This window comes from Phocoena sinus, chromosome 2 (assembly GCF_008692025.1).
Source record: "Phocoena sinus isolate mPhoSin1 chromosome 2, mPhoSin1.pri, whole genome shotgun sequence".
NCBI classification, from domain to species: Eukaryota; Metazoa; Chordata; class Mammalia; order Artiodactyla; family Phocoenidae; genus Phocoena; species Phocoena sinus.
The window spans coordinates 32,168,335-32,182,443 of record NC_045764.1 but is presented as its reverse complement, the minus strand read 5'-3'; the positions used below and the strand labels follow the sequence as shown (position 1 = coordinate 32,182,443).

Here is a 14,109-nt window from a genome sequence, read left to right as displayed (position 1 = left end):
CAGGCCACAGAACAAAGGAGAGGCGTCTCCAGGCCTCCCCAGCCTCCTGGGCCCTGCTCCCCAGCACACCGACCCTCCCCTGTGCAGAGGACTGTAAACCCCTGAGGGCAGGTTAAAAATGTGCTTAGACCCCAGGTGTGAGGAGAGGAGGAGGGAGGGGGGTGGAGGGAGAAGGGGAGGAGGAAATGTGAGGACCAGGCTGCACCCTTCACTGGGCAGCCACAGAGCTCAGCTCGGGTCCGTCCGGCCAGCCACAGCCAGACCCCCATGCCAGGCTGCTGGCCCCGATCGAGGGCAGAATGGCCCCAGAACAAGTACCCCACTGAGGCCCGGGAATTCACAACCTCCAGCTCGACTCCAGGATGCCCGCTCCACCCTAAGGCCAGCGCTGCCCCTATAGCCTCAGCTGGACACACACTGCGCCTTCCTCCTGGCTCCTGCAGGGCAAGCCTCGGCATGACAAGCCCCCTGCCTGCCGCAGCAGGAGCCACCTGGCCAGAGGCCTCCCGATGGGCTTCCTTCCACAGAAACAACTGTCCTGAGCTTTGGTACGCATGCTCACACACACACACGTGCACACACGTGTCTGCCTCCCGAGGCCCCGTGCAGTGCTGAACACGTGACGGGAGGAGCTGAATATGGGAAGGAGTTAAAACACTTGGTTCGTAAGTCAGGGAGACGAGCAGGGAAAGGGAGAGAAAGGGTGACGTTTTCCAAAGGCTAAAGTGAGTGAACTTAAGACTGACGCAACCTGTCCAAAGCAGGATGCTAGCACGGAACACCCAGCCCAGTAACAGGGAAGGACAGCTTCAAATCAGCACCTGTAAGAAGCCAAGGCTGAATTTCCTGCAAACCCCAGAGGCCTGACAGTAACTTAGGACAACCACCCTGATCGCCAATACGACATCACGAAGCCTATGCTGTGAACGCTCGGGGCCCCACATTGAAGAGGGCTCAGAGAAAATGCTAAAAGACATTTCATCATCATAAAAGATGGCATCCTGCAAAGGCCCTCAGACTCTCCCCGGGGGAATACCCCCAGTGCCTTAGGCCAAGCAACAAGGCAACTTTATTTTTGAAAATTTTCTGGCTGTGCCGCACAGCATGTGGGATCTTACTTCCCCAACCAGGGATCGAACCCATGCCCCCTGCAATGGAAGTGCAGAGCCCTAACCACTGGACTGCCAGGGAATTCCCAAGGCAACTTTTGAAAACAGGATTTGCCGTGCAAGCTGCCCAGAGAGGGCACTCTGGAAAAGACAAGGAAACCTGGGGAACCACCCTTGGCACCCAGGGCTGCAGGAGCTGGAATCCCTGGGGGCCTCCTAACACCACAACGCCTGTGCTCAGTGACAAAAATGGCAACTGATGAACAAACACGGGGAAATCCTTCCAGAGTGGGACTCCGGTGAGACCTCAGTGATGGGTGGAGGGGACCTGTGGATGGCGTCTACACTGCCTGAGCCCCGCCACCCTGCCATGTCACTCAGCATGCCCAGTGGGAGAGGACCACCCACAGCCAGTGGGCAAACCAGAGTGGCCGGCTGGGGATGGAGGACAATGGTTAGAAGTTAGGGAAGCACGTGGGGCTCCTAAGTAGCCAGACTGCCCATCACACAGTGATAGTATCAGTGGCAACTACGTGACTCATTCACACTCACTGTCCCTCCTCCAGTGAAAACCTGTGAGGTTTGTTGCTGATAAGGGAGCACCCACGGTGCTAACCCCCCACCTCCCAGACCCTCTCCCTGACCTCAGACTTGGTTTTGAGCAACTCAGCCAGCCAAAGGCCCAGGCAAAACACCACTCCCCACCAAGGACACGCCTGGGCCCCTGGGGCCGCGCTCCGCCCCTCCTAGTGGGCTGAGGCTTGTGTGCGCCTTTTCTGGTTCCTCTCTTTCCCAACACTTTCTTGCAAAAACCTCTATTTTTGATCTGTCATTAACTTTAGCTTCTTCCTCTGGTCCCCAAACAAGTTCTCTATCTTTTTTTTTTTTTTTTTTTTAGTGAGCATTTATACAACAAAAGTGAGTTAAAAACAAGTGAAAAGCTCAGAGGAGGAATTTACAGGAGGAGGAAATTCCTGTACTGCTCCTACTGGAGGAGAATGACCTTGGGTCAACTTAACCCAAGGGCATGAGGAGCCCCATACCGGGCCCCAGGTCCCTCCCTGGCTGCCCAGCCAGCACCCTGCTGGGGCCCCTCCCCGGGTGGGGGCAGGAAGCCCCCTGAGCTCCTGAGACCGCTTCACCCTCTTCCACACCTGAGCTTCCTTCCCACTGGCCACGTCTGCAGGACAAAGGCCGGCGCCAGAAGCCCCTTCCGAGGCAGGAGCCTGACACAGGCAGAGCCACGCGCTCTCTGGCGGGTGACTGCCAACTAGCAAAGCTCTCCCACCACGCGCCCTGGGCTCTGGCTTCAGGAGCCAGGCCTGGGCCCTGTGCTCTGGGACCACGGGTCGCCCATCTGTGCAGGCAGGCCACGCCCCTGTGGCAGGAGCGCAGGGACATTGAAACTGAGGCATCAAGTCTCAGCACTTTTCCGAACAGGTCACCTTGGGACAGACTGGCCAATGGCCACAGAGTGCGGCCAAGTTCCTGGTTAGCAAGTGTTTTTTGCGTGATGAACTTCAAAAAAGGAGAACAATAAACAGATCCCCACCTCCACCCCCCGCACACACATCACAGTAAAAACCTGGAGCGTGCCCTGTGCTGTGCGTTCAGAACAATGTCAGCGCAGACGCCGCTCTGGGCCAGGCCGCCTGCACCACACACGAGGCCCATGGCAAACGGGGAGGATGCCCCAGCCCACCTGGCTCGGCAGGGGACCGGGAGCAGGTGGAGGACACGGCAGAGCCCAGCCACCACAGGAGCGAGGGGACGCAGCCCTCTCACTGCAGGGCCTCTACGCTGGGGGGGGCGGGGGGGGGGAGGGTGGGCCCCGACGTGTAAAACTGACCATGGAACTGGGAGTCATAGGTTCCACAGAAACACGCTCTAGCCTTGGATGCTCAGGTCAGCCATAACAGACAGGGTACCGCGCGCGCACGCGCGCGCGCGTGTGTGTGTGTGTGTGTGTGGGGCAGAACTCGGGGTTGGGTGAGGAGTCCTTCTGTCCTACGTTAAGTGCCTCGTGTCAAATCACTGCCTGCAGGGTAAAAAGTTAAAGAGTTCCAGCCTCCATTGTATTGGCCCAGGGCAGTGGCCAAGGCCTTCTGAGCCCAGTGCTCGGCTCTGGGGGCCTCTGTCCCCACTGTCCCATCCCAGCCACACTGCAGCAGCTGCTTCTGACCCGCCAGGCTAGGCGAACACTCAGAAGGTTGTTCCCATCTTGACGGGACATTGACTTCTCAAGAAAATAATCCCATTTGGGGCTGTGAAAGGAAAGGAAAACAGGCTCAGGTGGACTTAGATCCGTATTTGGGTTTTTTCTGGAAAGCGGGTTGAGACCCACCAGGAAATTAAGTGTGTCACCGGCTGCAGGCCCCACCCGCCCAGGCCTGGGAGACAGGTCACCAGCAGGCACAGAGCCGAGGTGTGGGTGGGCTGACTGAGAAGAACGTGCCCACGAACACCTCCTGAGCTGCTCCAAATACCACCTGGAAACATCTGATTCAACGTAAAATCAGGGGATCCGGTTTGTTTGGGGGAAGGAGCTCCTAAGACTCTCCTGAGCTGCACTTTTACTTTAAAAAGACTTCCAACAACAAACCTGAAAAACCCAGCACCTGTCCAGTCAAGGACATTGGAGGATGAACGGAAGCCTGGCAGGTGGACTGGGCAGAAGGGGCTGAATAAAGGTGAGCAGACGGCACCCCAGCACGGTACCTGGCTCCGCGAAGGACCAGCAGCACCCTACCCTGGCCCTCTGAAAAGCCACGGTCTCAGAGTGTCACTTATTGTCAAAAAAGAACAGCCCTGTACAGCAGAGAGGCCTGGCAGACACCCCTTCACCCACGATCCAGCACTGTGGTGCACAGAGGGCCCAGCATCACCTGCATTGTAGTTCTGACCAAAGATTGTTTAAAGTGGATCTAATCACGAGGAAACAATGAGACCAATGCAGATTGTGGGATCGTTCTGTAAGTCAACTGGCTTGGATCCCTAAAATGCCAATGCACCAAAGACCAAAAGATGGGGGGGGGCACACTAGTGTCCCTTAGTGTCAGACTGAGGGACACTCAAGAATTAGGACAACCAAATGCAATGTGTGATTAACCGCATCCCGGCTCCTGTATGGGCCACCTGGGAGGGTCACTAGAGAAACTGAATATGGACTGTATGTTAGATAACGTGTAATATTTAGAGAGATGAGAGGCAGGGGAGGGAGAAAACATAATATTTAGAGAGGGAAGGTGGGAAAAAGGGAAGAAAGGATTTTTAAAAAGTGTGACAGAATATTAACTAATGACTCGAGGAGAAGAGTATTTGAATGTTCATCGTACAATCCCTTAACGTTTCAGAAGTAATGAGAATTTGTGGGGGAAACGGTGTGCGAGGGGCACCTGGGCTTCTAACACCCTGAGGCCCTGCTCATCCGCCGTTCCCTGGAACCCGGTGGAGACAGGCACGCGGGCACACCCACACCCCAAAGTGGGGAGGCTCCACCCTCATCTGCTGTGCAACCTCCAGCATATTTCTTAACCCATCTGAGCCTGAGTGTCCTTATCTAAAAACCAGTAATAATTACACTGCCTGTTCCATAGGGTCCTTGTGGAGATGAAACAGTGTACTGGAAAGCACTGCAAATGGAGGGCCCAGCCCCTAGCAAGCCGCGTGGATGTGCAGGACACAGCGTGAGCACTGAGTGTGTCATCCTACAAGTTTTTATTTTAAAAACTATTTTTACTGCCTTCTTAGGGCACAAACCAGACACACCTTCACAGTGCCCTGAGAGCTCCAGATCTCTGTTGGGAAGGTCAGGTGTCACGGAGCGCAGGCCCCGGGCACGGCAGGGAGGACCTTGCAGCCTCTGCAGATGCCCTGGGTCTGCTCTAGTGCTGTGGGGTTTTGTGGGGTTTCTCAAGTTATATATTTAAACACACATGCGTGTGTGTGAATAACCCTTTGGTTTGCTTCCTCCCTTGCTTTTAGGCACCAGCAACGTATCTTACCCTTGCCATTTTGATATGCCACGTCTAGGAATCAAACAACCACCGGGATTCAGGATTCAGCCTGTCAGAGCAGGCAGGCCCTAAAAGCGTGTGGGCCGCCACGAGTGGGCTCGGCAGCACCTTCTCTGAAGGGGCAGAGCCCCCAACCCTGCTGGTTCCAGAGGCTTGAAGCCACACACACAGGGCCTCTGGCTAAGTGAAGCGTGGTCCTAATCAGATGCTCACACAGGAGGGGGGGCCTCAAATCCGCTTTCAGCCAGGGGAGGGGGGAGCAAATAGCATCACATCGGTGCCCCCCACACCCGCCCAGTGCAGGCCATGCCAGGAGGCCCCCGGGGGCACACCTGACTGCGGCAGGGGCTGCGGGCCACCGGGTAAGCTGAGTCAGGATGGCAGGACAGCCGGTCGTGAGGGATGCAAGAGTAACAATGGTTTTGTTGAGTTTGTTGCAAATGTTCTCAATATGATGCTTTCACGTGTACAAAAGGAGAACTGGGAGAAGTTTAAAAAAAAAAAAAAAAAGTCAGCCAGAGACACAGCAGGAAACTTAGCACCGGGGAGACCAAGATCTGTCAGCCTGTTTCCTTTCAAAACATAATGTGTCCTTTAAGTCAACAGAGTAGCTCTATCACACGTTTAAACGCTGCCTATGCCCCCGTCACTACCACCACCAGGTCTCAATCCCACATGAATGCCAGCTGGACACCAGGACATGCACCAGAGTCTACTGCTGCACGGCTTCTAACAGCAAACAAACAAGAAAAGCAGCGCAGCTGTGCTTCCAGCAGGTAAAAGACTGGGTAAGTGACAATACAGCCACGCAGCCGCACCCTGGAGTACTATGCAGCCAGGAAAAAGAACGAAGCTGCCTCACTGAGCAAATACACAGGACAAAAGCCTCGGTGGAATGTGTTTGGTGGATCCTACATGTGTGTTTTTAAATCACCTACTCCATGGATGCATGTGCTTGTGTGTATACACAAAAATCCATTAAAAGGGGCTGGAAAGGGATGCACCAGTAAAGGGCAACAGTGGTTAGCTGGGGGAGGGGAGGGTTGCACATTCTGTCTACACACTTCTGCACTGTTTGAAGAGTTTCACAACTAGGTCCACTGGCAGCCTGCGACTGTGGGCGAGCAGGGGCGGGAGCTGCTGGCCTGGCCGTGTCCTAGACAAAGTGCTGGCCCTGTGCCAGCTTGGTTTGCTCTGGGCGAAGGAGATCCTGGCCAGCCACCCTCCACTCTGACAGGCTGCCTTTCCAACGCAGCTGCCCAGGGGAGCACCTGCCAGGGGTCTGGGTGGGCAGTGTGCTTGGAAACCATGTTCTAAAGCCAGAGTTCGGGTTGGGGGAGGGGACCTAAATCCTTGCCCCAGTAATCTCACTGGGGATCGAATCCCTCCTTCAGTGGGTCAGGGTAAATTTCAAACAAATCCTGCCCCCAATTATCACAGGAAATGGCTGAGACAGTGAAGTCTCACTCTATTTTCCACCCCACCCCACACAGGGCCAGGTGGCTAGGAACATCTCTCTGGGGCTGCAGGAGGGAGGGGCTGTGTCCAGCACAGTGCCCACCTTCCTGGCCAGGCCCCCGGAGCTGCTGAGATGGGCCCAGCCCAGGGTGCAAGGAGAGGTTTTAGCTACTAGCGCCGGAGGGAAAACAGGGCACAGAGGCATCGTGAAAACAATCCTTTGTGGGAACAAATAGGTAGGAATGTATTTGTGATATGTCTGCCTAGAAAGACTGCGGCCACTCTGCTTGGTGCTCACCAAGCACCCCCTGCCCCCCGCCCCATCCTGGACAACAGGCAGGAACCTCCTCCAATATGTGCGACCTGGACAGCTGCGGGGGGCGGGCGGGGAGTCTGCCCTCAGAGGGGTCCAGAGCTTCCCTTCTCTAAGTCCTTGAATTTTCAAATCAAAGCCCTTCAGCCTCCAAGAAAATCTGTTCCTGGTCTAGGCAGTCCCCAAAGCGAGTCTTAGCAAACCTCCCAGGTCTGGGCTGGGAAGCTACAAACAAGCAAATAACAAGGGGCTCAAGTTGCAAAGACGTTTGTGTCTCTGTTTTGTTTTATCATGAGCTTGCTATAACATCAACAGTTACCTAAATGTGACAGAGGGTCATGAGTTCCTAGGATGACCATTGGGGGACCACACGGCCACAGAGCTAACCAGGACATGCAGCAGCTCTTTGTGTGCAGTCGGTTAGGGGTGGGGGTGGGAGATCAGAGCAGAGCCAGGAAGCCCAGGTTCCCCCAGAGTCAAAGATGCCCCTACGGGACTTCCCTAGCAGCCCAGAGATTAAGACTCCATCTTCCAATGCAGGGGGTGAGGGTTCAATTCCTGGTTGGGGAGCTAAGATCCCACATGCTCTGCAGCCAAAAGAACAAAACATAGAACAGAAGCAATACTGTAGCAAATTCAATAAAGACTTTAAAAATGGTCCACATCAAAAAAAAAAAAAAAAAAAAAAAGATGACCCTAGGAACTCTCAAACTAATTTCACGTACACACATCCTCGTTTCCTGCAAACCTTCCAGGAGGTCAAGGGAGACATCACCAAGCTGCAGGGAGACCTGGGAACCAGTCCCTGGTCACAAAGCTAGGCAGAGCAAGGTGCCAACTGCCTCCTTGGCTACAGGTCATTTTGGTATTCACTCCCCACCATACAATCGCTATGGGAGTAGGGGGGTCCCTAATGAAAGGCCTGGCATGACCTGAGCCACTGCCTGCAGAGACCACCCCTCCCACCACAGAACACTCTGGGAGCCCACAAACCAGGGTCTGTTGCTCGGGTCTTCCCAGGGTCACCTCTCGGTCACCCCCTGCAGCCAACTTGCCTTTCCTCTCCCTTCTGTGGGCTACCTCTGTCCCCTCTATGAACACCAGTGACTTATGCTCTGCACACCCACCTGGGCTTAGCCTGGAAATGGGCTTCCTGGAGGTACCCTGGACCAGAGGTAGATTCTTGGTTCATAGCAGATTCACCTGGGGGACCCCTTAAACTGCAGTCAACATCTGGTACCTGGAAATCTGCATTTCCGAAGGCCCCAAGGGAAACCTGTGCACTCCTGACTTGGAGGTCTACAACTGCTCTGGAGGTGGAGCTCCAGGGTTTCTGCACACCTGGAGGTTGGGGCCGGCTTCCTGCTCTAAGAACAGACACAGCACTTTGCAGGCAAAGTATGGATCCATCCTCTTCTGGCTGCCTTGGGCTTACAGGCACCCCAGAGAGACTGGCTTCCACCCCACTGTGAAGGCGCGGGTTCCCAGCGCCCCTGACTCAAGCATCTAGCCATCCTGCCCTGTGCTGCGCAGGGCACATGGACCCTGGATCAGGGGGGCTGAGGCAACCCGGAAGGCATCCCCCGGCGGCGGAGGCCCGGGCGAGCCCCGCCCCGGGCCAGTCCCTCCGCAATTCGCGAAGCTGTCTACCGGGTGCTCCCGGGTGGAAGGCCACAGTAAAAGAGGCTGCAGAAAGGTTTTCCAGTCAAGTTCCCTACCCAGTACTGGCCTCGCCTCAACGAGGTACTCAACCCCAGCCGCACCCCAAACGCTGGCCCCGCCCGGGTACTTGGGGTCCACCTGGCTCCAAACCTAGCTTCGCCCCTCCCCCACGACCACACCCACTCTTGCAGTAACGTCCCCACCCCCCTCACGAGTCCACACAGCCCGAACTCTGACTCAGACAGCCTAGAAACGGCCCGCCTTCACCCGCGACCCCACCACCTGCCACGTGGTTTGAGCGGCCACAGCGTGGGACCAGAAATGCGGGGACAGCCTCGTGGGGGAAGAGGTCGTGAGATCCACGGTACCTGACACCCGCAGACCTTGGGCCGACTCAGTTCCAAATGTACCGGGAGAAATAGCCTTTCAGCTCTAGGTTCTTGAAGACTACTGCGGTTTCTAAATCAGTCATGTAATCAGTTTGTGAGTTATCTTACAAATGAGAAGATGAAACGTTTGATCACGAAGTTAATAGTACAAAGGCTTAAAAACTGTCCCAAAGGTGGAAGACCTAAGTGTCCAGAAGAGTTCGCGTAAGCTCAGATGAAATACACGATTCTTTAAACCAAACTGGGAAAGAAAGGTTGTTTACCCATTAAAAGGTTGTTTCCACTTTTGTGTTTAAAAAACAAAAAACAACCACAGAGGAATCAACGACAAAGTCCCGGACTCGCGCGAAGGGAAATGCTGCCCTGGGGTCGGGGGCGGGCGGCGGTCCGCGGATCCCAGGCTGCCGGCTCCGGCCGCCCGCCCGCCCCCGTGCAGGTGCTGCTTGCCCGCATCCGGCCCCGGCAGGTGAGAGCACGGCGGGGAGGAGGGCGGCGCAGACCCACGGGCAGGAGGCAGGGTGCTCCTTTCGGGAGAAAGCGCAGCGGGCCCCAGGAGCCCCTCGGGTCCGGCGCGCCCCCGCCGGCCGGATGGGCGGGGCTCCCACAAAGAGCCGCGAGAGAGGACCCGGGACCGCCCCCCGCGTCGGCCGCCGCTGGCTCTGGTTTCGACAAATTAAACCTTAGAGCGCTGGAAAAATTACAGGAAGAGAAGAGCGAAGAATGTGCCGAGTGGCTGGAGGCAGCCCTGTCCCCGCGTGAACTCCGCCCGCCGCGCGCCCGGACCGGCCCCTCCCCACCCGAGCGCGCGCCCGGCCGGCGGGGGAGGGGCCGGGCGAGGACACCCCTCCCCCGCGGCTCCCGGGCCGCCCACCTCCCCGGGAAGCAACCGCGGCCCCCACCCAGCTAGCCGGCACCTGACCTTGCGCCCCCCGGCCTGGGCGGCGTCCCCGCCCCCGGCCCCGGCCCCGATGACGACAATCGCCCCCGCGGCCCCGCCCGAGCGCGCCCGGGGAGGGGGCGTGCCCGGCGGGGGCGCGGTCGCCGGGCGGGCGCCGGCTCCCAGCGCCGGGACCCGCCTCGCGCGGTGCGCGGGGTGTCGCCCGCAGCCCCAAGCGGCTCGGACAGGGGCGAGGCCCCTACCGTTCCCGACCCGACCTCCCCTCGCTACCCGCCGGCGGCTCCGGGGGCGTGGCCGGGCAACTCGCACTGGCCCCGGGCCGCCCCACTGACCTGTGTGAGTTCTCAGGTGCGCCTTGAGGTGCGAGGATTTCCCGTAAACTTTCTCGCAGCCCGCGTAGTGGCACTTGTGCTTTCTCTGCGGGGACTCGAGGTCGGCGCGACTTCGACCCCGCCGGCCCCTTTGTCTGAGGCCGGGCTCGCCGCTCCCCGTGGGCCCCGGCTCTCGCTCCGGCTCCAGCCCCGCCTCGGGCTCGGGCTCGGGCTCGCTCCACGCCGGGCTGAGGGGCGCGGCCGCCGCGCCACCGGCGCCGGGGGAGGTGGGCTCGGGGGCGGGTGGTGGCGCGGGCGGCAGGCGGCAGGGGGTCCTCGCCTTCCGGGCCGCGGCGCCCTCTCTGCGCTCCGCGGGGGCGGGCGCCGGCGCTTGTTGGTTAAGGTCCGCCAGGATCCGCGCCACTACGAAGAGCGAGGCGCTGTCCTTGCCGTCGCGGCGCTCTTCGACGCGGGGCAGCGTGGCGGCGACAGCGGCCGCGCCCTCGGGTCCGGGCTGCGGCCCCTCCCGCGGCCCGTGCACGACCGCGCGGCTCGACATGGACACGAGGCACTCGGCGGCGAAGTGGTCCACATAGGCGGCGGCTGCCATGCTGCGGGCTCCGGCCGGCGGGCGGGCGGCACTGCTGGTCGCTGCGAGTCGTCAGCGGCGCATCCGCACCCACGGCCTCCGGAGAGCTGGCGGGGGGCGGGGGCGCGGCGCGCCCTCTCCGCGGGCTGGGCTGGGCGCGCAGCCGCCTCTGCCGTCACCCGCGCGGCTCCGCGTCTGCGAGGCGCCCGCCTGGCTGGGCACCGAAGAGTGAGCGCATGGGGGGCGCGGGCGAGTGGGGTCCCCGCAGGGCGTCAGGGGAGGCCTGCCCTAAGGATGCCGAGTGGCGACGTTAGGGACGACCGCGCCAAGTCGCGGCCGCAGCCTCGCCGCGCATTGTGGCAGGCGGGACAGCCGCCGCGCGCGCCGCGGCTCGGTGTGGGCGGCCCGGCCCCGGGGGTGGGCGGGGCCGGGGCCACATCTGGACCCGACGTCAGCCCCCAGCCACATCCTGGCGGCGCAGGTTACAGGCGGCGGCGGCGGCTCTGCTGCGCACGCGGAGGGGGCGGGGATCCCGGAGCGCGCAACGGCGGGATGGAGCGGTCACGCGCCTACTCCTGGGGAGGAGGCGTGGCCGAGGACAAGGGTGGACGCCATTGGTCCTCAGGTTCTTGGCAGGGCCAATCCGTACAGAGAGAGGCGCCCACCCGGCCTCGGGGCGTGCGCGTGCCAACGGGCGTGCCCCCTTGGCCGGCGGGAGGAGGGGCGGAAATTGGAGCCCGGAGCCGGGCACGCTGACGCACGACGTCCGAGGGCGGCGGGCTGGGGCGGGGCCGCGCCCCCTCCTTTCTGCGGCGGGGACCCCGCGGGGTATTTTCCTGTCGGAGCTTTTGTACCGTGACAGCCTTGAACCCCGGCGCGGAGACGAGCGCTCTGAAGGGCGCCCCTTTGTCCCTCTAGCCCCGCCTGTGCTGGGCGCGGCGGAGAGCTCGCCCTGCGGGGCTCGCCTCCGCTTCTCCCTTTCCTCTCCGGAGTGAGGTGCCCGGCGAGGAGGCGTGTCCGCTCCAGCCGGCGCGGAACAACCCCGCCGCACCCCGCCGAAGCCGGGTTCTTGGGCGGCCTCGCCGCGAGAAAGACCGCTTGCCCGCTGCACGCTCCTCCCCTGCTGAGTCCGGCGCTCGGCCCTGCCCGGCCGGGAGCGGGGTCTCGGGTGGGGAGGGGCAACTGCCGCCGGAGGGACCCGGAGCTCCCCGACCGTCCGGCGGCCGGGGATCGAGCCGCGCCGCGCTGCCCTTGAGCCCGGGTCATCCGGAGCCCGACTGGCCGCAAGCTGGTGGTTAGCCTGGCAGCGCGGGTGATGTGTCCACCGCGTCTTCTGTTCGCAGGAGTGAACTACGTGCCGGGGCGTCGGCGCCGCCGCTTAGGGAACGCAGGGCCCCTTCCTCCGCCTCCCCTTCCCAGGCCCGCTGCCAACTTCTCCCGGCTGCCCCTCTCCCACCTCGGCCGGGGAGGCTTCAAAAGCCACCGGCTGCGAGGGCCCCGCCCACCGCGCCCCACCCACCCACTGTCGGGCCTGGCGGAGGAAATGCTCCCTGCCCCGCCCCGCCCACTTGCCCTTGGCCCTCACCGGCGCCCTCACCCTCACTCTTCTCTAGGCCCCGCCCCCCCGCCGTTCTGCTACAGGCCTAGGCCATCACCACAGAGGGTAGAGACCGGAACCGATCGCAGCAAGCCCCTGACCCGGGGAGACTGGCCGGCGTCTGCAGCTCTTAATGGACGTTCAAACATGTCAGCTGCCCGCGGGGAGCCTGGAGAGGGAGGGCAGCCCAGGCACTGGATCCCTGCGGACCGGAGAAGAGGGGTGGGTGGGACAAAGTCATTCTGCGCACAAAATTAATAGCAGCCATTGTCGCAGAATTAATTTGGGGCCTGGGTAGAAAAATCTCTTTCCAGGTCACTAAGGAGGAACGGAGACAGGCATTCTGCGTTGCATGTCATGGTGACCTGTAAACTGGTGTGGACGTTTGGGCGCCCTGGGTATCTGTGACTAAAACCCTAAAGTTCCTTCTCCCTGGTGGAGTCCATGCCCCGGGAAGACCACACAGCATGCTGTTCAGGGGGGTCTCTGTACCAGCCAGCTGGGTCAGGTTCCTCTAAGATGGTCTCCTATTGGCAGGAAGTAGTCATTCTTCTCCCAGGCAGATTGTGTTGATGACATTTAAGAGATTTGTGTTCTGACCAAATAATGATTCAGAATGTTCCTGCAGTCTCACCACATGTCACAATCAGTCACTTCATTAAGGATGGAGCTGGCCCTACGTTGACTTACCAGCCACCCATCCCCTCCCCATCCCTCTCCAGCCAGCAGTATTCTGCCCAAGTCTTCGAGGTACCACATCTCCCCACTTTCTCCATGATCCCTCAGGACACCCCAGCCTGCACACACCTAGGAGTAGGCACCCTTCTAGACATGAGGCTTTGGCCGTTGACAAGACACCTGCCCTGGGTGAGGGGAGGCAGGCCTGGGTCAAGGGTCATCTGCACTGACACATACCCCACCCCCATCCACAGCCCGAAACAGCCCATAGGCCTCCGCATGGACGCAGCCTCCCTGAGGATTTTGGCTGTGCCCCCATGGCATTCTGGAGGCAAAACTCAGCCCCTTGGTTTATTTCTCAGGCCTTTAATGATTGTTCATGGGGACTTCCCTGGTGGTCCAGTGGTTAAGACTCCACGCTTCCAATGCAGGGGGCCCAGGTTCCATATCTGGTCAAGGAGCTAGAGCCCACATGCATGCCGCAACTAAGGAGCCCGCCTGCTGCAACTAAGACCCGGTGCGACCAAATAAATGAATAAATGTTTTACAAAATAAAATAAATAAATGATTGTTTATGGAAGGAGGCCCCAGGGCCCAGCAGACTACCCCAATCCCACATGGGAGTATCTTCCAGATACATATAGTTGTCTTCCCCAGAGGAAAATCTCACCATAGCCACAGGCCCGTGTTTTCCTTGCTTAAGAGGATTTTGACAGAGGTGGCTTCTGTATGTATGAGGTGGGTGGGGATCTAGTGTCAGATGGAAGGAACAGGATAAACAAAAGCAGGGTAGGGAGGATCAGCCCAGAGAAAGTGGATGGGGATGTGTCTGGAGTGAAGAGGCTGGACTGGAAAGGGGGCTGAGGTTTCCGCTGGAGGTGGTGGATTGACAGTATGTGTTGACTCTGACTTTTGGAGCCTCCTGACACAGCAGTAAGTTTGCTTGCTCTAAGGCAGAAATTGGCAAGAATGGGGCAAGCAAGGGAAGAAGTAACTGCAACACGGTTGTTGAAGCTAAAATACTCAGCAGGCCTGAGAAAACGAAATCTTGAAATGGTAGCCAGGAAGGAAAGCCAAGAACAAACTCTG

General features: G+C 59.5%; 1 protein-coding gene across 1 annotated transcript in view; it reads right to left on the bottom strand.

Annotated features, from left to right (window-relative positions):
• The window catches only part of KLF13 (Kruppel like factor 13), a 45,717-nt gene extending 34,579 nt beyond the window's left edge, over nt 1-11,138 (bottom strand). Inside the window, exon 1 of the mRNA XM_032623793.1 lies at nt 10,178-11,138. Within this exon, the coding sequence (XP_032479684.1) occupies nt 10,178-10,766 (589 nt within the window). The 5' untranslated portion in view covers nt 10,767-11,138. The remainder of the gene's footprint in view (nt 1-10,177) is intronic.
• Between the last annotated feature and the right edge of the window lie 2,971 nt (nt 11,139-14,109).